This window comes from Stylophora pistillata, chromosome 8 (genome assembly GCF_964205215.1).
Source record: "Stylophora pistillata chromosome 8, jaStyPist1.2, whole genome shotgun sequence".
In the NCBI taxonomy this organism is placed as follows: domain Eukaryota; kingdom Metazoa; phylum Cnidaria; class Anthozoa; order Scleractinia; family Pocilloporidae; genus Stylophora; species Stylophora pistillata.
This window is the reverse complement of record NC_142526.1, coordinates 24,155,067-24,176,513: the sequence shown is the minus strand read 5'-3', so window position 1 is coordinate 24,176,513 and position 21,447 is coordinate 24,155,067. Positions and strand designations below refer to the sequence as shown.

General features: G+C 36.6%; 3 protein-coding genes across 4 annotated transcripts in view; 1 reads left to right on the top strand and 2 right to left on the bottom strand.

The window, feature by feature from the left end:
• Window positions 1–6,564, bottom strand: part of LOC111342485 (midasin) — a 69,635-nt gene extending 63,071 nt beyond the window's left edge. For both annotated transcript variants that reach the window (XM_088730529.1, XM_088730530.1), the window contains exons 1-6: window positions 6,360–6,564; window positions 5,286–6,227; window positions 3,754–3,989; window positions 3,518–3,635; window positions 1,369–2,230; window positions 539–788 (exon numbers count right to left, since the gene is read on the bottom strand). In XM_088730529.1, coding sequence (XP_088586655.1) covers window positions 539–788; window positions 1,369–2,230; window positions 3,518–3,635; window positions 3,754–3,989; window positions 5,286–6,227; window positions 6,360–6,467 — 2,516 coding nt within the window. In that variant the 5' untranslated portion in view covers window positions 6,468–6,564. The remainder of the gene's footprint in view (window positions 1–538; window positions 789–1,368; window positions 2,231–3,517; window positions 3,636–3,753; window positions 3,990–5,285; window positions 6,228–6,359) is intronic.
• A 78-nt stretch (window positions 6,565–6,642) lies between these two features.
• On the top strand, window positions 6,643–12,498 carry LOC111342491 (dnaJ homolog subfamily B member 13). Its single transcript, XM_022949581.2, has 9 exons — window positions 6,643–6,788; window positions 6,871–6,974; window positions 7,277–7,342; window positions 8,150–8,233; window positions 8,511–8,662; window positions 9,215–9,347; window positions 9,620–9,714; window positions 10,292–10,368; window positions 11,014–12,498. Exons 1-9 carry the CDS (start codon window positions 6,721–6,723, stop codon window positions 11,171–11,173), a joined length of 939 nt encoding a protein of 312 aa, XP_022805316.2. The 5' UTR covers window positions 6,643–6,720; the 3' UTR covers window positions 11,174–12,498.
• The window catches only part of LOC111342490 (transcription initiation protein SPT3 homolog), a 16,380-nt gene continuing 7,184 nt past the window's right edge, over window positions 12,252–21,447 (bottom strand). Inside the window, exons 3-12 of the mRNA XM_022949577.2 lie at window positions 19,487–19,571; window positions 18,757–18,843; window positions 18,225–18,327; window positions 18,028–18,096; window positions 16,975–17,036; window positions 16,467–16,542; window positions 16,247–16,362; window positions 14,027–14,323; window positions 13,462–13,572; window positions 12,252–12,498 (exon numbers count right to left, since the gene is read on the bottom strand). Of these exons, the coding sequence (XP_022805312.2) occupies window positions 12,454–12,498; window positions 13,462–13,572; window positions 14,027–14,323; window positions 16,247–16,362; window positions 16,467–16,542; window positions 16,975–17,036; window positions 18,028–18,096; window positions 18,225–18,327; window positions 18,757–18,843; window positions 19,487–19,571 (1,051 nt within the window). The 3' untranslated portion in view covers window positions 12,252–12,453. The remainder of the gene's footprint in view (window positions 12,499–13,461; window positions 13,573–14,026; window positions 14,324–16,246; window positions 16,363–16,466; window positions 16,543–16,974; window positions 17,037–18,027; window positions 18,097–18,224; window positions 18,328–18,756; window positions 18,844–19,486; window positions 19,572–21,447) is intronic.

Genomic DNA, 21,447 nt, shown 5'->3' with positions numbered 1-21,447 from the left:
AAAAGATTAGAGAAAACTTGGGAAAATAATGATAAAAAGAGCTGAGACAGCTCAGTACAGAAAATTAATCAAAAAGGGCCTAGCTGAAAAGCAAAACATCAAAGGTACGTAATGATGTATCTTTGATGTTTTGCTCTTCAGCCAGGCTCTTTTTATTAATTTTCAGTACTGACCTGTCAATTAATTATAGATATAAAGTTTGACAAAGTTCTGTTGATAAGCCAAGTTCTACTTTATGGAAAGATCTATATATTAATTATATGAGATGGGGAGATTACGCCTGATACTTTTAATTTTCATGACCAGTGAAAACATTCAAATTAAAACCTGTGAACTGCGAATCTTTTGATTTTTGCAATACGTGACCCCTGATTAATTAAAAGTTGTTTACCCGATTTCTCGTGATGCGCTACTTCTACTTATTAGGTGCGTGAAACATATGCAGGACAACTCTCTCTTTACCCCCCTGATAAATTGAATCTACCTACCATCTTAAGATGGATGAATTTTATTTCTGAACTCAATTTAAAGTTCTCACCCTCTTTCCATTAGTACCACTGAGCCAGATGAACTCTCCAACAATCCACACAGACATTCCAGTGTCTCGGGAGTGGCCAAATTGATCTCATCCAGTAAAACCCAGTCACCATTTTGTAATGCTTGCACAAGTGTACCTTCCACAAATCTAAAGGCCAATGCACTCTCAGCATTTTTCTCCTGTTTTTGTAGCTGCTGGATGTCCTGAATCAGACCTTGCCACTCAACCAAAAGGTGCTTCATTTGGTTATCTACATGCATATGTATACAGTTTACAAAGGAAAAAAGGTTCAAAAAATAATTCATGTGAGCCTTAAGGAACTCAATGCTGCCAAGGTCTACACTGTTTTCCAAACCACTAAGTGCCTGAAGTATCGCTACCTCTTGTAGATAGGATGGTAGTTGACAAAAAGCCACCCACCCCCCTCCCAGCATAAGTTTCTTGTTAGGTCTTACTGACAGCTTACTTAATCTCATGGGGGAGGGGAAAGGCACTCAAGCAATCAAGTGTCTGATCATTAAGTCATCATGTCTTCTATCAAATTATTAATAATGAGTGTTGTTGTTATTCAGGTTCACCTTGATTTTAAACTTGTTATGTTTTTTTCCTCTGCTTCAGGTAAATTATAATTAATAGAAATCCCTTCACAACAAAAACTAAAATAATTTTAGCCAACACATTTAAAACTACAATATCTAACTTGACGCAAACTTTAACTACGTTTTTCTGTGCATTTCTTCTCCAGCCTCTTAACAGATGAACTTGATGAATTGTTTACTATAATAACAAACATTTAACTATTTCTGGGAACCATTTCAATCAAAGCTCACCTTTCTTTACTCTTTCTATGGCATTCTTTTGACTATGAATCATTAACTTGAACAAGATCTCCCAGTGTCCTTGAGCAAAGCATCTCTGTACATGACTCAAGAACTTCACATTTTGTTTCCTTGAGAATGTTTTGCAAAACAACACTTCAAACTTTTCCCTTACAGGAGCCACAACCTGTTTCATCTCTACAGGCTTGTAACCACCAAGTAGATCTGAGCTGTCACTTTGCTGGCTCATATTCACAACTTTTAAACTGACTGCGCACTGTGCCGCTAAGTACTGTACTGTTGATGTTTTCCCAGTTCCTGTCTCCCCAACCAGTAAAACAGGTTCACTGTTTCTGATAGAAGCAGCGACTTTTTCTAGCAAAACCAAAGAATGTCTTGTCTGGGCAAATTTTGGAATGTTAATTTGACCAAAAGAAATTTCCTGGCTTTCATGAACTTTCTTTTTCAGTGTGACTCTGCCAATTGTCATGGACAGCGGAGAGGAATGAACATTTGGTTTGTAATTTGTAGAGAAAAATTCAATCTTCTCTTTGGTCAAGCCTAACTTGGCACCTACAGCCATATCAATCAAATTTTGATCATCAGTTTTTGATAAAGGAGCACTGAAACAGTCTTGTGCTTCAAGGAAAACCTCCTTAGAATCCAACAAGGTAGGTGCACCACAAGCTGTTACTGCTATTCTACTACACCACTTCATTAAATCTCTACTGGAGCTTTGCCGTTTATCACAAGGAAGAGAGCACTTTCCCGTGTCTTCACTGGAAACAAGACATGGATCTGCAGATAGCATGCAGTAGATATCCACCAGCTTCACTGCAATTTTTTCAAGGTCTGGGAACTTCTGGATAACCACCTGAAATTATTTCAAGTTAGAAATTATTTTTACTGTTTATAAGAATTTCCTCAGACTCAATTTGAATGATGCCAACTAGTTAGTAATGACTTAAACCTTAGCACCCTAACATCGGTACCCACATTCTCCAAACTGTTCTCTATACATTTGCTAAGGTGCTGACCAGGAGAATTTGTTTAACAATCAAAGGGTTCCTTTGGTTGGTGATCATTTCTTTTATTCTTGTGACTAAATTAATATGTTTCATTCAGGGGTGATAATGAAGGGACAAATTCAATGCTAGTCACTCATAGGAGTAAAAGGGTTGATTGTGAATGCTCTCCTCTAATTGATAATAATAATAATAATAGTAATAACAATAATAATTTTCACTGCTAATCGCCGTCGTAAAGGACAGCAATGGTGCAGCTCAACAAGGTCGAACCAAAAGCTTACAATGGCGCCTCTGGCAGCCGCTATATGGTCCATGTGTGATCTTGGTGGACACCTTACAGCCAGCTGGAATCAGCTGTATGTTGGTTTTTGGTGAGGGAGAAAAACCAGAGAACCCAGAGAAAAACACTTGAAGCAGAGAAGAGAACCAACACAAACTCAACCCACTTATGACGTCAAGTCTGGGAATCGAACCCAGGCCACATTGGTGGGAGGCAAGTGCTCTCACCACTATGCCATCCCTGCTTCCCTGAACATAAATTTAAAAATAGAAATTGAAATTTAAGAAGTTATATGTCAATCACTAAACTGTGAACTCCGTCTACCCACAATAGAAAATTTTTTAAAGAAAAAGCTTTGTTCATTTGTTTTTGATTGCCTAAAAGGCAATGTTTGTAGTCCTTTCAAAGAATATTTTAAATTGTTAACCCACGATTTTAATACGAGGAACAGAGGGACCACCGTTGCTCTCCCGAAAGTGAGACTTGACTTTGCTCGGAAAGTTTTTATTTTTTAGGAGCCTCAGCTTTTAATTTTTTACCTTTAAAAATCAAGCAAATTAGCAGTAGGGTACCATTTAGGGAGTCTTTAGATCAATTTTTTGCATAGGGCATTTAGCTGGTGCGTAGTCATTCTTATCTTATTCTAGTTTTTACCCTTATATTATGTTATTTAGACAGGACCCCATTGATAACAGTGCTCCTGCACTGAAGGGCTATCCTGTATAAATATTCGTTATTATTATTATTATTATTATTATATTATTACTTCCAGGAGATACGTGTTATAAAGAAGTGTTCAACCTGTAACTGAAATTGAAAAGTCTAAAGATAAAATAAACTGTGTTTAAATTACCTCTGTAAGTTCTTCCTTGGAAAAGGGCTCAATCTGTACTCTTGTCCATAGTTTTTCCAAGATGGAAGAATTAGCACTAGCAACTTGATAACTGAATCCACTATGACCTCTGTATGATCTAGATAAAAAAATAAATATACATTACATTAAAAATAAAATAATAATCACACTGGTTATGAAAATTTTATACCAAGGAAAGATTGAACCATAACAAATACATGTAAGTGTCATATTACCTCTGAGTAGCAAATAGTTGAAAACCTGGTGATGCCTTCACAGCATTACCATGTGCTGGTACAGACAGTGTACGAGATTCGAGCAATGGTATTAACACTGAGATCACATCCATAGGGGCCAGATCAATATCCTCTAAGAGAATCCAATACCCAACTTGTACAGCCTGTAGCAATAGACCAGCCTGCCATGAAAATTCTCCTGGGGTGTCTGTGCACACATATGTACCTAACAAAGACTAAGAAACAAAAAGTAATTATAATATTATTATAATTTACTGATACATAGAGATAACTGTTTAATTGACCAAAATTTAATTACGATTGAGCTTTCCAAGGTCAATGATAATTTTGTTTTGTATCATAATAATAATCATAATAATAATGATCATGATGATAAAAATTTTGTAGTGCTACAACTATTCACATAATCAAAACCACTTAAAATGCATTACACTAACTATTATATACTAGTATTGAACGATTTCCCAAAAAGAAATGTTTTGAGTTGTTTCTTAAAAGTAGCTAGGCTGCTACAGGATCTGATTGGTAACAGCAATGAGTTCCACAAGGCAGGAGAAGTATGAGCAAACTTTTATAGTTAGGTACTAATGTATATAGTATAATATTTTACATCCCAAAATTTCAGCATCAATTCTCCTAACAACAACCCTTGTCTTATCTCAACTTCTTCTTGTCATCCTTTTTCGTAACAATGCAACAATATCATAGAGGGAAATTCCTTTTTGGTCACTCCTGAGAGTGAAAGGATTCAAGTATCCTGGTTTCTAAAGAATGAAACTACTACATATTGTACGAGTATCACTATTTGAGAGATAATAATAATCAATAGTAATAATAATAATCTTTATTTAACGTGGAAGGAACACTTAGCTGAAAGCTAGTTTTCAGGTTCTCCACAAAGAAATAACTGAAACTAATAATTCAAATTGAACATAACATTATTAAGAATCCCAACTGGCCGAAGGCAAACCAGTTGGCTATTTATAAGCATGGCCGAGGATTTGAACTCGGAGCTACCGTGAAACAAATCCAGGTAGTGGTCAGGGTGGGACTCGAACCCAGGAGCAGTGGATCACGAGTCCGACATGCTGACCACTCGGCCACACTGCCTTCAGAGATGGTTTATTATCTCAGAGATAGTTTATTACCAAAAGATAAAAATACTTTGCAGCCATAGGCTGAATTGCATACTTTTCATAATTATTTATAAATATATATCTGAGACTATAAAACTACAAAATTTACAAAAGATTCTAAGACCTAAAATAATTATAATTACACAGCAATGGAATAAATACGCAGTCGATGTTAAGACCCTAGATTAGCCCTTGCGCACATTTCCTTTTTTCCTTTATTGACCAAGCTTGTTCTTTTTTGGCACTTTTTGGACCTCAACTTTGTCGTGTTCAAAAAACACAAAAAAGAATAGCCAATATGCAGCCATCTTGGCCTAATGTTTGGTCAATAGTGCTTATACGAAGAAAGGTACATTTATGAGGGTACATGATCACCTTGCTGTCTGTTTGATCTCCAAGTTGTATCTTCATAAAGTCTGGCGGGTGTGTTCTCCCTGTTGCTCTTGCCACAAATTCAACAAGGGCTGTTTTCCCACAGCCAATAGGTCCTTCTAATAATACACCATTTCCTGTGGCTACTGACAGCACTAGTGAATGAAGATTATTTGCCGTTGATGGTACCATGACAAATGAATGGTCCACAAGATTCAATGCTCCAGGTAGACAAGGCAGCATAACCCCACAAAGGGTTGTATACTGGCCAATCAAATCTTCCTTATTGATAGATACTCCACCTTTGTTATTAGTACTGACATCCATAGAATCTGAAGTTAACTGCTGATAATCATTTTTATCTACACATTCTTGTGCATGACTAAACAACTCATATGTTAACTCTTGTGTTAAAAATGAGGTTCTCTCTAAAGGGGTAAAAATTTTATCAAGCAGGTTAATCTTAACTTGTTCTGATAAACCTGTTAAAATTGAAACAATATGCAAAGCATACCATCTCACTTCAGGATGATTGTGTTGCAGAAATTTAAAAACAGGACTCCAGTCCCAGATTCTGTGAAATGTTTCAAAATCATAACTGAGTAGATTGTAACCAGTTTTCAATATATATAACATTCTCTCTATTTCTTGCTCGTAGAGCAGCTCCTCTTCCGAAAAAATCGACAGCAAACTGCAGGTTTTAATAAATCTGTAGATGAAGTCTTTCAAATTAGACAGTGTTAGCAACTGGCTAAGAATGTAACAAAATTTTTCTTCGTGAGAACTGTTCCCATAAGATTCCTGCTGAAGTATTTTGACACAACGTTCCAGAATTTCCAGCAGTATTGGCTTACAGTGTTTTACTAGAACAGGAAACAAATCCTCAATTAAAAATAGCTCAGCCAACTTCTGTAGTAATAGCTGCTTGTCATCAGAAGACCAGCTCTGAAATAAAATAAAAACAGAAACACAATCGAAAAATTGTTCATATAGAAGAAAAGCTGAAGAAAATTCATCTTGTTCGATTACACTTAACAAGGCAAATCCTCAATTTTACAACAAACACAAAGTACAAACCTCAACTTGCGAAAAGTATGAAAGATCATTCTTAAAACGAACGTCGCAGTCACATAGGTACATTAAGGCACTCAGGAAGTCAAAGCGAAAATCCTTGGGACCAATCATGTCTTTAAATGAATGTGCTCGAATATAAATGTTCCAAACGTAACATAATTCGGGTTACGAGGGTACGATTTTCAGAATGAAAACAAATCTTCCATATTTTTTGCACGTGTGTATAAACGAGTCCGCATTGTAGCTCGGCCAGCGCTCTCTCTCATTAGTTTCATTCCTTCTCGTCCCTTAGCATGTATCGTTTCCACGACAACCAGTTTCACAGATCGCCATATTTTTCGCAATACTCTCCACAGTTGAAAGGATGGGTCAAGATTACTACGCTGTTTTAGGGCTTACAAGAAAGGTTACTGATGCAGATATCAAAAAATCGTAAGTTAATTGACTTAAAAATCTTATAATTATCTTTAATTTACTAAGAGAGGTTTTGATTAGTCAAAATTTCCATCGCCAGCTATCGCAAGTTGTCACTGAAGTTTCACCCAGACAAGAACCAAGAGCCAGGGGCAGATCTGAGATTCAAACAAGTTTCGGAAGCTTATGATGTGTTGTGCGATCGTGAGTATTAAAATAGTATGCTGCTTTAAATGTGCCGCAATAAAAATTACAGCTCAAACGTTTAAGCCGTTCTTCGTGTAGTGAACTTAAAAAGGTAACTGTACTCTTTGGGCCTTGACAAATAGACATTGCAAAACACTATAATAATTTGGATATATCAACAAAGTAGAAATGGTAAATTGGCCACCGTAACGATTACAAAAGCTGACGTTTCGAGCGTTAGCCCTTCGTCGGAGCAAAACACTGATCCCTTTTTACTAGTATTACGTAACTAGAGTGTGACCCATATGATCTCATTACAGCTAAGAAGAGGGCAATTTACGACCAGTTTGGGGAGGAAGGTCTCAAAGGAGGAGTTCCTGAAAAAGGTAGATAACTGTAATTATTAAAAACTAGATCATTGGAGAAGGCAATTCAAGACTTTTTATTGGCTTAGCCATTATGGTATATCAGCCAATTACCATAATCTACAAATATGGTAAGTGTACGCATCAGCTTAAAATCAAAAGGGAGCTAAAAAATCTGGTTTCTTCTTTCAAAATAATAATTTCTCAGGGGCGTTTTTAAAAAAACAATTATTCTACTTGCGCTTGTTGGATATGACATGATTATAGCCAACTCGGTGCCATGCACCTTGTTGGCAATCTATCATCTCATATCCAATGCGCGCTCGTGGAATCATTGTTAAATATACATTCGTGAGTACTGCAAGGGTTAGGATGACCTCATAGTAAAGAAAGATGTCTTTGTTTACTTGGAAACTTTAAATGCATGTGTATCCCTGTGAAAGGAAAATGAAGGGAATGGATAATCTAAATCAGTACAAAATTGAATGAAACTGCCATAAACTGACAAAAAGAGAAAAACACAGTATGTTTCATAAAGTTGAGTTGATCTACAACCCTACAAATGAATGTGTCACCTCTGTTACAATTAAATATTTCCCTGGTAGACAGGTTCCAAGAACAGAAAAACATTACTTATCAACTGGACAGCATGTACTCTTAGTTGACAAAGCACTAAATTCTTTTTAACAGCTTTAGAAGAGAATGTATGGCAGCTCATTGGGAGAATTACTAACTAGATCTCGGGGAATTAATGGGTTTAACTATAAGACTTAACTGTATAAGAAACGGGTAATTCATCCTAAAGGCATGTTGATGTCTTCATCGTAGATGGATGGACTGTAGGATACACATTCCATGGAGATGCTGATCGAGTTTTTAGAGAGTTTTTTGGGGGAGACAATCCTTTTGCTGGTATGCAAGTTTTTGTTTATGTTTATTAGAAAAATACTTTTCCACATTGAGCATTGCTCTTTTATTTCTTTCATTGTTATTTAATTTTTGAATGAAGAGGCCTTTAAAAAGGCTCATGATTTTTTCTGAATCTGCAAATCATATTTGAAATAAAAATTTTGGTTTAATTAATGTTACATTGAGCTATTGGTACAAACTATCCATTAAGGCACTTGTATGCAGTAAAGTTGCCTGCAGTTAGTTTTCATCGGGATATCTTGATCTTTCTTTTTTCCAGAATTATTTGACTCATATGATCCAGAAGTTGGGTTTGGTGGAATTCATGGCAGAGGTCGTCGTAAGCAAGATCCACCCATTGAAAGAGAACTTTACCTTACACTGGAAGAAGTTTATAAAGGATGTGTCAAGAAAATGAAAATTTCCAGAAGGGTAAGAGCTAAAGGTGTTGGTTAATTTTTACTAAGGCTAAAAATAGCAGGATATTTCTGGGAAAAATAGATTTCTGTCATAAAATAATTTTCTTTCATTTTAGGATGTTTCTCTACTTCTAACTCAACTCTAAACAAAGGAGGAACATGTACAGTGTAATCATTTCTCTTGTAAAATAGTCACTAGCAATTCTAGATCAGAACAATTCAACTAGTATAGCATTATAAGGTTGAATGATTGTGTGTCACCATTTAGTTAGTTGATAGAAGTGCCTGAGTGATGAATGCAGTCTTGTTACAACAATTTCAGCACTCATGAACTAAGGATAAAGTATACTGTTCACAATCTTACTTACTGTTGTTGTTAAAAAACATGTCAAAAATGTATTTCAAAAAAGTAAAATTTTGTGACACTATGATTGACTTTGTAGGGGCACCTGTTTTCTGGTGCTAAAAAGTGTAATCTGAATGTTTTCTTTTAATTCTTTTAAAAAATTGTTCAGTGAAAAGTTAGGGAAATATCGATATAATAAACAAACATTTGTGCTGACAGGTAATGAATGAAGATGGGCACACATCAAACATCCGTGACAAAATTTTGACAATCAATGTCAAACCAGGTTGGAGAGCTGGGACAAAAATTACATTTCCTAAAGAAGGAGATCAGGGTCCAAACAATATTCCAGGTAAATACTGTGTCATCCCCTTCCTGCAGGCAATAAGGGAACTTTACATGAATGTTATCAGTTTCTCCTTGAAGTGATTTCTCATTAATAGCTCCCTGACAAGATGAACAAATTGAATTCAATGTTTTAGTTCAGTTCCTTTAGAACTGTCCTCGTTGATTCCAAGAAGCAGAGTATTTCCACAAAATCATGCTACGAACATAATGTAAGTTATAATTCTAGATACAACTTTATTCCCTTGATTTATTGTGTGCTATCCTCCTCTACATCAGCTGACATTGTGTTCATTGTGAAAGACAAGCCTCACCCAGTCTTCAAACGTGATAATGATAACCTCATCTATACTGCTACAGTCCCCCTTGGAAAGGTAACTCAACATTATTCTTTCAAAAGAATACTACTTGTTTCTCCTTGACCCTGTGTCCAAATCCCACAATGGGTACCACTTAGGCAACCTATATTGGTAGTATATTGATGTGTGGGTCAATAGTCAATCAGTAATAGGCTGATAGTCTGTGAATTAAGTTTTGATCATGGACTGGCCAACCTATGGATTGCCAAAACTCAACGATTGCCAGTGCAGGTCTTGATGTTGCTGGCCAGCCAGTATCTTAATCAAGCCAACTCTTAGTTGACTGAGAACCAATCATCAACCACACTGACAGTCAGTATAATTGCTCAAGATATGTGCACTCTGATTTATTAAAGATTACCCTATATCTTGCTATAATCACCATGTGCTTTTAGCACATTTTTATGTGTGCTGTAATTAATGAAGGGGACACAAGTTATTATTGACAATACTTAATTACCTACATTTTGCAATGTGTTATCCACCCATAATGTTCATGCTGCAACAAAGTGATCATTTTTCTGATTTATTAACTTTGGGATGTTGATATTGGTAACCTATTTAAAGAAAACATATTTTTTTTAACTACCAGGCATTGACTGGATGTGTAGTGGATGTTCCAACCCTGGATGGACGACTCATAAGCATTCCAATCAATGACATTGTTAAGTAAGTTTTTTTATCCTAATTATACTTAAATAATTATGCTACATGTACATGTACATGTATTGTCATCGCATGGATAATGTTAAAATAACATTGTAATTTTAAGTCATCTAGCAGTTATGAAATAGAGAGACACTTTTGGATTTTTTCAACCACTGTGCTAGATTGATTTTTTTAAGAAATATTGATTGGTTAGAAGTGAATTTTATTCATTTGAATGAGCAAGGAACCGATAAAAATAACCAGGGTCACCCCAAGGATTCACATCTCCTAATGGCAGAGCTACAGATATCAATTTCTTTGTTGTCCCAAGATGGCGATGGGCACATAACATCCTTGTTTGCAAAAAAGTGATCTTAAAATTTACCACCTATTTCTATCTGTTAATTGTTAGAGATTCAGGTTTAAACCCTGGTGAGGTCATCAGGTTTTCTTGATGGGCGAGATGCTTTACTCCCTCAGTGCCCCTCTCCAATCAGGAGTTTAGATAAAGAGCAGCAAACTGTCAGCTGTGAGGGAAATATGACAAAAAAAAAACTTATAGGTTACATGCCCCTCAGCTCCAGGACCTAGTCCTATAACAATTAATTATAATAGAATTGGTAACACTGTTAAGGTTGAAAATAATGCTGATGCTTTTGATTTCAGACCTGGCTATCAAAAAGTAGTCCCTACTGAGGGAATGCCAATCTCCAAGGATCCGAACACAAGGGGAGATCTAATAATTCAATTTAACATTGAATTCCCAAACCAACTCAACCCAGAACAAAAGAGAATGCTGAAAGAAGCACTATTGCTTCCTCCTTAAGCTGTGCTTCTCACTTGACCATAAGAAAATTGTTCATTGTACAAACGTAGTACAATACTTGAACAGTATTTATTAAGAGTTAATGACATTCTAACTATTTCAATACTATTCATGAGACAGTCACAGTGGCAGGTCTTGTTCTCCATCAATAGAGAACAAGAAGGTTGAAACCAAGTGTTAGAATTTTTATATTTTGTAAATAATGGAAAATACAGATTTAAACATTGTCAAAAATTCTTTAAATAGTTGACGTCAGTTGCATCTTGATAGCGGGGCTCCCGTGCGCGCATGGGGCTGAGCCCCTTACCCATCGAATAAGGTCAACTTCTTTTCGTTTGGTTGTCACGTGACTGACTGAGCGTACATACGTACGTATGTGCCTTCAGATTGCATGGGTAGGGTGGGGGAGACTATCAAAATGAAGGGAGGGGTGTCTCAGGCAAGTCTTGGCAAATGCACATCTTTTATGTTATCATTAATATTACAAACTTGGGAGCTCTGCTTTTAGGCTTGGCTAAATCTATATATTATATTTGGCCTTGACACTTGTGCCAAGAGTGAGGGTAAAAGGACAAACTAGGAATGGCATCTCCTTATCATTCTGGAATTGATGTATTTCATAATCAAAGACTACCACTGTCAAACTTTGTGTGCTGCTTTTGTTTTTTATATTCTACACCCATCTCCCTGTCCTGTTTTTCAGATTTTCTCAATCTGCCTATAAGGAGAATATAATAACTTTTAACTCTTCCCACTGCATCCACTTTGAACAATTCTGTGCTAAGTTTGCTCAAGTTAGGGGGAAACAATGAGACAGTTCTCACACATAGTACTTGTATTTCATAATCAAAGGCTACCACTGTCAAACTTTGTTTTTTTTACATTCTACACCCATCTCCCCGTCGTGTTTTTTGGATTTTCTCAATCTGCTTATAGGAGAATATTATCATTTCTACTCTTCCCACTGCATGTGCTTTGAACAATTCTGTGTTGAGTTTGCCAAGGCTAGGAGGAAACAATGAGACTGAAGTAGGTAGAATATAACTTTTTAAGACATTAATTAAAAGTCAAAGACATCTTGGAGCAACAAAACACATTTATATACCTCTCACATAATATACAAATTTGATGGCTATATTCTTTAATGAAAATATCAATTAAATAAGTGATTGTCATTACAACTGTACAGTGTGTCGAGAAAGTTAGTGTTTGAAAAACTGCATCCAGTACGTACAAAGTCTTTTGGGTTCAGATGCTACAGCTGATTCATGATCTTCCATCTAGCAGCACAATGTTCTATAGCCAGGTGATGGCCTTGCATGTGACTGAGAAAAAAGTGTTTTTTAAGTATCAGAAAGCTACAGAAACGTGTTTTGTCAATTTGCTGGAAAATAGAAAAGTAGTCTAAGAATGGTTATAATGGGAAGAAGACACCAGAAATGAAAAAGTAAATCATTGGTAAGTTAGTTAATGCTGGTAAAGCCCTATTCAAGCGGTCATGATAGTTGATGATAGTTTCAGCTATCATTCACCATCACTCACTATCACGTTTGCATTCAAACAGTTCATGATAGTTAATGATTGCGTGTCTACAAAAATCACATGACAAGATCATGAAATTGTACGCAAATATAGTGCATGCTGAGATCAGCAATTTTAGTGGCAATTTGAAATTTTAGTTGAGTTGTGAGTAGAGGATACTGAAGCCTACTGGGAGTTGATAAGAATGAACTACCAGACATTTTGCAAAATTTTGTCAGCTATTTTAGTCATTTTACCATTTGCCATGCATTTTGGTTTTAGGCAAAACTGCTGACTGAAAAACCCTCATACACTATCATTTTCTGGTTTAAACGACCAAAACCGTCACATCAAATTTGAACATGTCAAAACTGCGTGATAATTGAGGATAGTTGATGATAGACCATGCTAAAAAACACTTGACAGTTAAAACTATCCTCAACCTTTGTGACCGTTTGAACAAGGCTTAACCCTTTCACTCAGGATCTCAAAAGTAATTCTCATTACTGTCTATCCTACAACTCTTAGGGTGTTAGAAGAATTTGGTCATGGATCAACTAATAATCCACTGTTGATATTTTTCTTTATTCTCATCACTTATCTGCTAGATAGTGTATCAGTATTGTAAGGAGAAATTCTGTCTTGGTCACTCATGGAAGCAAGAGGGTTAAGTTTGTGCAGGGTCAGGTCCAACTGAAAAGACCTTTGTATTTTTTCAAGTTATTATAATCAGGAAATTTGAATTCTTCACAACAAACCAAACTTACAGAAAAAGGAGTCATGGGTCCAATGAAATGATTATATCTTCTAATGGCTTCTCTGATGTGTTGAGGTTGAATACAATCATCACTACTGTATAAAAGGCTTGCAGCTGATCCCTGAAATGCAAGTAACAGCACTGCTGCAAAGACTTTTAAACACAGAAAAACAAAGATAGACTATTGAAAATTACCCAACTCCCTTAGCTAAAGGGCTAAAAATTTCACCCTTGCAGAGAAAGTTTAAAAAACAAATTTTACAGCTTGTATCTGGCCCACCTGTATAATAAAGGAAATATCAGTACATTCTAAATCACAAACAAAAAGCCACTATTTATATATTCAGGCTGCAGTCTTTCTTGGGAAACATCTCTGGCCATACTTGAAAACCAAACTTTGATGCTTGCTGTTCTTTATTTCTCTCTCCTATTCAAAGGTTTCAATATTATTTTTTTCTCGGTCATAACAAGCAGTTGTGACTAAAAATCTAACAGGCCTACTAAAACCTTAAAATGGACAGAAGACTGCAGAAAAGCAGCTTTAATAACACCTTAATACCATACACCAAACTTACTTTAATTTTTCGTTTTTTGCTCTTAGGTTTTGCTGGTACAGTTGTTGTACTTTGTGAAGCTGATGAAATTCCACTAGTGCTAGACACACTTGAGGTGGGACTTGGAAGGAAAGGGGTAGTGGGTGTGGTAGGGGTTCCAGGTGGAGTGTGGTTTGGAGTAGAGGGGGTAGATGTTGCACTTCCAGGTGTAACAACAGATGATTGGCTCTCTGACAGGATAGAGACAGGTGGCATAGCTTGAGTCAATGCATCAGAAGCCTCCAAATCTTTCTTTACTAGTAATGCCAAGTCAACTATCTGCCAACATAAGAAATCTGTCTTTAAGGCTTTACACAACACCCACACTTAGACCCCTTGATTAGAAGCCCAATATACTATATGCAGTGGAACTTAAAAACTTAATTACCTGGAAAAACAATAAATAATGGAATTCATTATTTGTGTTAAACTAAACAAAGGCAAGGAAAGTGCTCACAACATGAGCCAGGCCAGCCGGATTAAGGTGGCTCGTACCGGTTTTCATCTTTTTGATGGTTTGTAACTTTGAAAGAATACAACAGAAAGACTGACTAAGGCCAGTTGAACACTTTTACGGGGTTGAATTACATAATCATTGGTTATCCAAAAATAAGTGTCATTTCGTCACTAGCAGTTTCCATGGCAATGCTTTCATAGGCTTATTCAGACGCATTTTTTAGCTTGTGGCTTAAATAATTCGAAAACTAACCCGGTGACCCCCTGATTTTTTTCAGTGATTGCTTTTGGCACTTGAAAAGGAAAATACACAAAGATTTTTAAAAAATTATATGGAGCGGAATTTCAGAAAATCTACAAAAAGGGCAATTTTCACACATTGCAAATTTCCTTCCATAGAATTTTCTAGTTTTTTTTCTGATGATTCCTTTCGACGTTATTATCATATTGGAACAATAAAAAGAAGGGGTCACCAGACTTGTTTTCATGCAATAGCTTTCGTGAGTTTAGCAATTTCCACGCGCGTTTTCGCGCATTTAAAAATCTGGATTCTATAAGATCGACATTTGCTCATGATCTGTTTTAGCTCCCGCTGACAATTGCGTGTGCTCGCGCGACCACCTATGATCTGATGATTACAGATGTTTACTGCTAAGAAAATCATTACACAGCCGTCAAAGACAGCCTCCCGAGCTCATCTTAAAAATCCTACACATGACTTCTGGCTATATCATATTATTTCCTTGAAGTTTCAAAGTCTTCTTCCACTTCAGGTAGATTATCCTTCACTTGAGTTCTTCTTTTTTCGCCGTTACAAGATTTCATATCGGTTGAATATTTCTTTTAAATGTGAAGTGAAGCAACCTTTACTTCTCCGAAAATTGTCTTCGTTATCTTAGTTTCTATCTCCTGCATTCAAAGTGGCCGCTCAACACATCAAATACAAGCTCTTAGGTAAACTTCTCACAAAAGTAGAAAAAATTCCACGCGCCGCCATCTTTGTTTTGAATTTTCATCTTTTGATCTCGCGCTTCTTTCGCACGTTTCTCTCGCGTGCGTCACGCAAGAGTAACCTGTTTCCCACGCGAGGAAACTGGTACGAGCCACCTTAAGCCAGGTTGGTTGTGCAAGTGTCATTATATGACAATTTGGTTTTATCAACTGGTTTGATAATGTAAATTGGCAACCTTTAAGAGTTTCTGAAGTTAGATGTTAGCCCTTTTGTCAGAGCAAATGTCATGACATGCCAGGTGGGTTGTCATGTAATCTAAAATTTTTTGTTACATTTGATACATGCACCAAGACCATAGAGGACCACACAAATCTAGTCCTAGGTGCATATAAAGGTCATGTAATTAACCACAGTGAAAGTTTTCTGGTGAAACTGTAAAAGAAGGCAGCATGGTCAAGTGGTCAGCGCGTCGGACTTGCAATCCGTCACTCCCGGGTTCAAGTCCCACCCTGGCCACTACTTAGATTTGTTTCATGGCAGCCCTGAGTTTCAAATCCTCGGCCATGCTTGTAATATAGCCAACTGGTTTGCCTTCGGCCAGTTGGGATTCTTAACAACATTATTTTCAATTTGAATTATTTGTTTAAGTTGTTTCATGGAAAACCTGTAAACTAGCTTCTAGCTAAGTGTTTCTCCAAATTAAACTGTTTATTTTATTTTTATTTATTATTTTTTTAAACTGCAAACCAGTATACATGCAGAGAAAAATCTGACTGGATTCTTCTTAAACCCACCTGTCCCACTGTCTCATAGGCAAGGAAGCTGAATACTTCCATCACTGGGGTGTTGGGTTTCATATCAATAAGTGATGCACAGTCCAGCCACTCTTTGAATTTTCCTGCTTTTTTATCTGCAAGGAAAATCCCATTAGCTGTAAACTTCTGCTTAAACAATATGTTTTTAACTCTACACGCACTTCTTTCTTGTGACAATGCAACAAAGCATTTTACTCACTGAAGTTAGCCTGTCGACACTCAGTAAACTCCAAATATTGTTGGGGGTCAAGAGTTCTTGACAAACGCTCAGCTCTCTGAAAATTAGAAGAAACTAGTTGTCAGGGAAGGTTCACAGAAAAGGTCAAACCTCCCGTGCTAAGTTTATGAACATCTTTTGTGTTTAAAGAAAAAAACAAAACAGAAAATTGTTGTTTCTGGGCAAAGTTTAATTTTTAAATCATATGGCAGTTTAAATCTGAATGAGATAAAAAAAAAACAAACTGAAATTCAAGAACATAAAAACTCACAATAGAAGTTATAATATAACATAAGTAGTACACTTGAAACACTTCATTTGTTGTAGGGTTTTTTTCCATTCAGTTTGGTGTTCTCTTTAGAAATTTTTGGGGTGGTCTCTATGGGATTCTGTGAGAGGGGCCAAAGTGGTCAAAAACATGGTAATAACTAATAAGCATAGTACCTAAAGGTAAAGGAAGGAAAAAACATGACACCTCTAACTACTGTACCTCATTCCTTTCCTGTTTCAGCTCATCATTGTCATCCTCCTCAAATAAAGCTACAAGATCACCTAAAGAAAAAAGTTAAATACCATGATTGTACAATGCCATAAACCTCTCCATAGCAGCGTTAAGTCAAAGTTTATTTCAGGTTTTCAACCACTCTGTCTGATCAAAGAAGCCAATGCTTCTGAAAGGAGAAGCCAGTAAAAATGCTGATCATTGGTGCTTCTGGAGAACACTATCATATAATATGAATATATCAACAAAGTTGAAAAGGTAAATTGGCACCGTTACTATAAATAAATTATTAAAGCTGACGTTTCGAGCGTTAGCCCTTCGTCAGAGCGGCGAAGGGCTAACGCTCGAAAGGTCAGCTTTTATAATCATAACGGTGGCCAATTTACCATTTCAACTTTAAACAACTGTTGATATATTCAAATTATTTCGTTACCCCCACCAACGCAGCCCCAAACAGTTTCTTTAGAAACTATCAGCCTTTATTCACTACCATATTACAGCCTCATAAGAAGATAAAGTCTATACTCAAGCCTCTTGGCCTACCCAGCCAGAGCTTATTCCACTTTCCATGCATCATGAAGTGACTAGGAGAATTTACTACACTTCCCTTGGATGGGATGCTAGTCCACCACAAGGTTTCCCCTAAGCATTTCATCAGTAGGCTTCCCTGACAACTTGCTGGTACCCATTTATACTCCTGGGTAAAGAGAGGCACTGTAAAAGTAAAGTGTTTCGCCCAAGAACACAAACACATTGACCCCATCAGATCTCAAATCTGGACCTCTTGCCCCAGAGTCCAGTTCACTGACCATCAGGCAACTGCATCTGCCACTGCTATAAGAGGTTTTGCACAGCAGCCATGTTGCATAGCAGGAACGATAGATTATTTTTCCCATGGGAAAAAAATTTCTTTCTTATGCAAAGTATTTTCATTGTTCCTGCCATGCAACATGGCTGCAATGCAAAACCTCTATAGCCTTGTATATGTGCAGATTTTTGCAGGAATGGGGTCCCGACCAATGATGTCCACAATCCACTTACCAGTTTGATCTATTGTGCTCACAAAGTCATAAGAAACCTTTCGTTTTTTGCTACCCTTAGTTTCACTTGCTGCAAAACAGAGTAATTACTTAATCAGCACAAACACTTAAAAATCAATCTCAATAGGTGTTAAAAAAGGCTCAAAACAGATATCCCTTTTTAATTTTCAAGGTTTTGAATTGCTAATACTGTTTCACCTGCAGCTTCTAAGACTTCATCGTCATCTTGAGAGGTTTGTTTCTGAGTTTTGTTTTTCACATCTTTGAAGTTGAGATACCTGATTAGCCTTTTGAGTTTTTCCTGCAAAATCATGAATAATTCACATTGAGGCAACCAAACTTATTAAAACATGCTCTGATAAAGTGTTTTTGTCTACATGCAGCATGGTTAAGCTTGGATGAAGGTGTCCTATTCAATCCAATCCAATCCAGATCAATCTTAGATTATAAGCCATGCGAATTAACAATGAAAACCTTTCAAAGTAATAATAAAAATAATATCACAGACATATATTTAGAGCCAAAATGGTGATATTGTTGTACTTTAGATTAAGTCTTGACTGTTTCCACAACATGTGCTTTTATTGGGTTAGATTTTAACTGATAAATTTCTAAAATAATTGTCTGACACAATAAAAAGATTGTAAGAATTCTAGTCAAAGAATGAGTGGCCTGCAAGGTTAAGTAGTGTCCAAAGCAGTATACCAACCATCATCATTCCTCAACTTACTTTGTCCTTCCTCATTAAAAAGATAATGTCTTCCACACTCATAAACCTTCCCCCTCGCATGTTTGTGACCTCTGCAGCCCGTACAACCTGTAAAATATGGGCATGCAACACTGAGAACCATTTGAATCATAATCAATACATTATTTTTATAGTGTTCATAGCCAAGATCAGGTTGAATGATCATACAGTGTTAGGACTTCAGAGTACACCCCTTCTGAAACTCTCACAGAGCTGTCAACTTCCCTCTCCCATCCACAAAGTTCTGAGAGATGCAACAGCATATGGGTCAGTGCACTGGACTTCACATCAAAAGGTTTTGGTTTTATTGTTCGGTAGCATCAATTTCTGTGTTCTTAGATGAGACACTTTATTCACACCTGAGTGCATCTTTCTGGGCAGGAGAACAAATGGATATAAGTGATTTTTGTGGGAAACCTGATGAAGTACTAAAAGGTACAACATACAATGAACTAGCATCCCATTCACAAAGGGAGGCAATACTTGAAGTCACTTTCATGTCAAGGACACCAGGATAAAGTCTGTCAGCAGTAAGGAATAACCTTAAACATTACCAAACAAAACGAACTGAAGAAATGCCCACTCAAACTGGGTTAATCAGCACTCTTGTAACCATCCTGAATGATATACACTATATGAACTTATTGCCTCATTTCATAAAGGAAGGTTCTATGGAGAGGAAAAACAGCAAGTAAAATAATAATGAAAATACCAGGCTAGCCATCTGCGAATGGACGATTTCTTCGATAAGAAGAGCTGACTCTGCTGCTGGTTTTCTTGAGTCCCCAAAGGCATACCTGGTGACAAACGGCACATTATTTGAAAAGGTACTCCTGAGAACAGGATGCTGACTCATCACAAGTACCCCCCCCCCCATCTGTCCTTCCCCTATCAAATTCATCATGTTTCCCTGAGAGTCTGCTAAAACACATTATAACATAACTAAAGTAAAGTGTGCGCTCTGATTGGTCAGTTCATCATCCACCATTTGCCCATGGGTGTCCGCTGCTGACATGAGCAAATGCAAAGACTAGTTTTCCACAAATGCTTGTTTTTTTCTGATCACATAAGATTTATTAAATGAAAGAAAACTCTTTTACTACAATGTATCAATGTTATATTATAAAACAAATGGTAAATGCCACAGTGTACACTATATAGTTATGGATGCACTTGGGAGGTTTGTTAAGCACTCAAGAAGCTAGTATAAGAGTCGCTCTCAGCTACCACCTTGCGTGACTCTCACACTTCTTTCGTGCTTAGGAACCTCCTGCATGCATCCATAATACAATAGTGTATGCTGTGGTGTTTACCATTTGTTAACTGTTACTCCTGGGTGTAGATATTAAGTGCTGTGAGAGTACATTTTTCTTGCTGAACAAAACAATGTAGTATAATTATATATTAATTTTTACTCCTCTTACATAGGATGCTAGATAAGATAGATAGATAACTTTATTTACTGAGGGTAAAAACACTTTACAGTTAAAAATGAAAAACTAGTGGCCCTCATTGTACTATGCATTAAATATGATAAATAAAATGACTAATGACTAAAGTACTAATTGTAGAATTTATTTAAAGAAATAGAGAAATGATCGGTACAATAGGGTGAAGTTGGGATCCACAGTGAGTGAGTGGGAGAGGGGGTCAAGGGGATGTCCACAGGGCTCCGCATTTGGACCATTGATATGGAACATGTTCCAAAATGATCTGACATACAGTGTAAATTCTAATTCTAATATCAATATGTATGCAGACGACCACCAGTTCCATGCTGCAGGCAGTAATGTTACTGAGGTGCATGATAAGTTAATAGCAAGTGCCGAATTAGCCTCCAGATGGTATAGATCGAATTTCTTAAAAGGGAACTATGACAAGTATCAGACAATGACACTTGGGAATAAAAATAATGATATGGATAGTATTATAATTGATGACAATGAAGTTAAATCTACCAAGTGTTTAAAACTTCTTGGGGTATATATAGACAATAGGCTTCAATTTGATGAACACATTGCTAACATTTGTAAGAGGAGTAGCCAGCGTGTTGGAGTCCTGATGAGGCTCAGGAATATGATACCAACAGACACCAAGCTGAAGTTGTTTAAGGCAGCCATTCTTCCGTATTTAACATACAGCCATCTTGTCTGGCATTTTTGTAGGGCGAGTGATACTAGAAAATTGGAACGTATTCAAGAAAGGGCACTTAGGGCAGTTTACTGTGATAAGGGGAGTAGTTATGATAAATTATTAGACATGGCTAACCTAAGTACACTGCAGAACAGAAGACTACAGGATATAGCCATTCTTATGTATAAGGTAAAGAACAATTTATCTCCTAATTACATATGTAGCCTTTTTCAAATTCCACAACTTAGGTACACACTGCGTAATAATGATTTTGGTATACCTAGATTTAATACTGTCACTTTTGGAAAACATTCGCTTAGATATATGGGACCCAAAATATGGGCAATTGTACCAAGAAATGTAAGAGAACTGACATCCATATCATCTTTTAAATGTAACATACGTAGAATAGACCTTGTTTCTAAATTGACTGATAGTAAATGTGAAAACTGCCTTTTATGTAAGACTTAGGTTAGATTTTAAATTGTACATATATATTGTTTTATTTTTAAATTTCTCAAATTTTTAGGTAGTATTTAG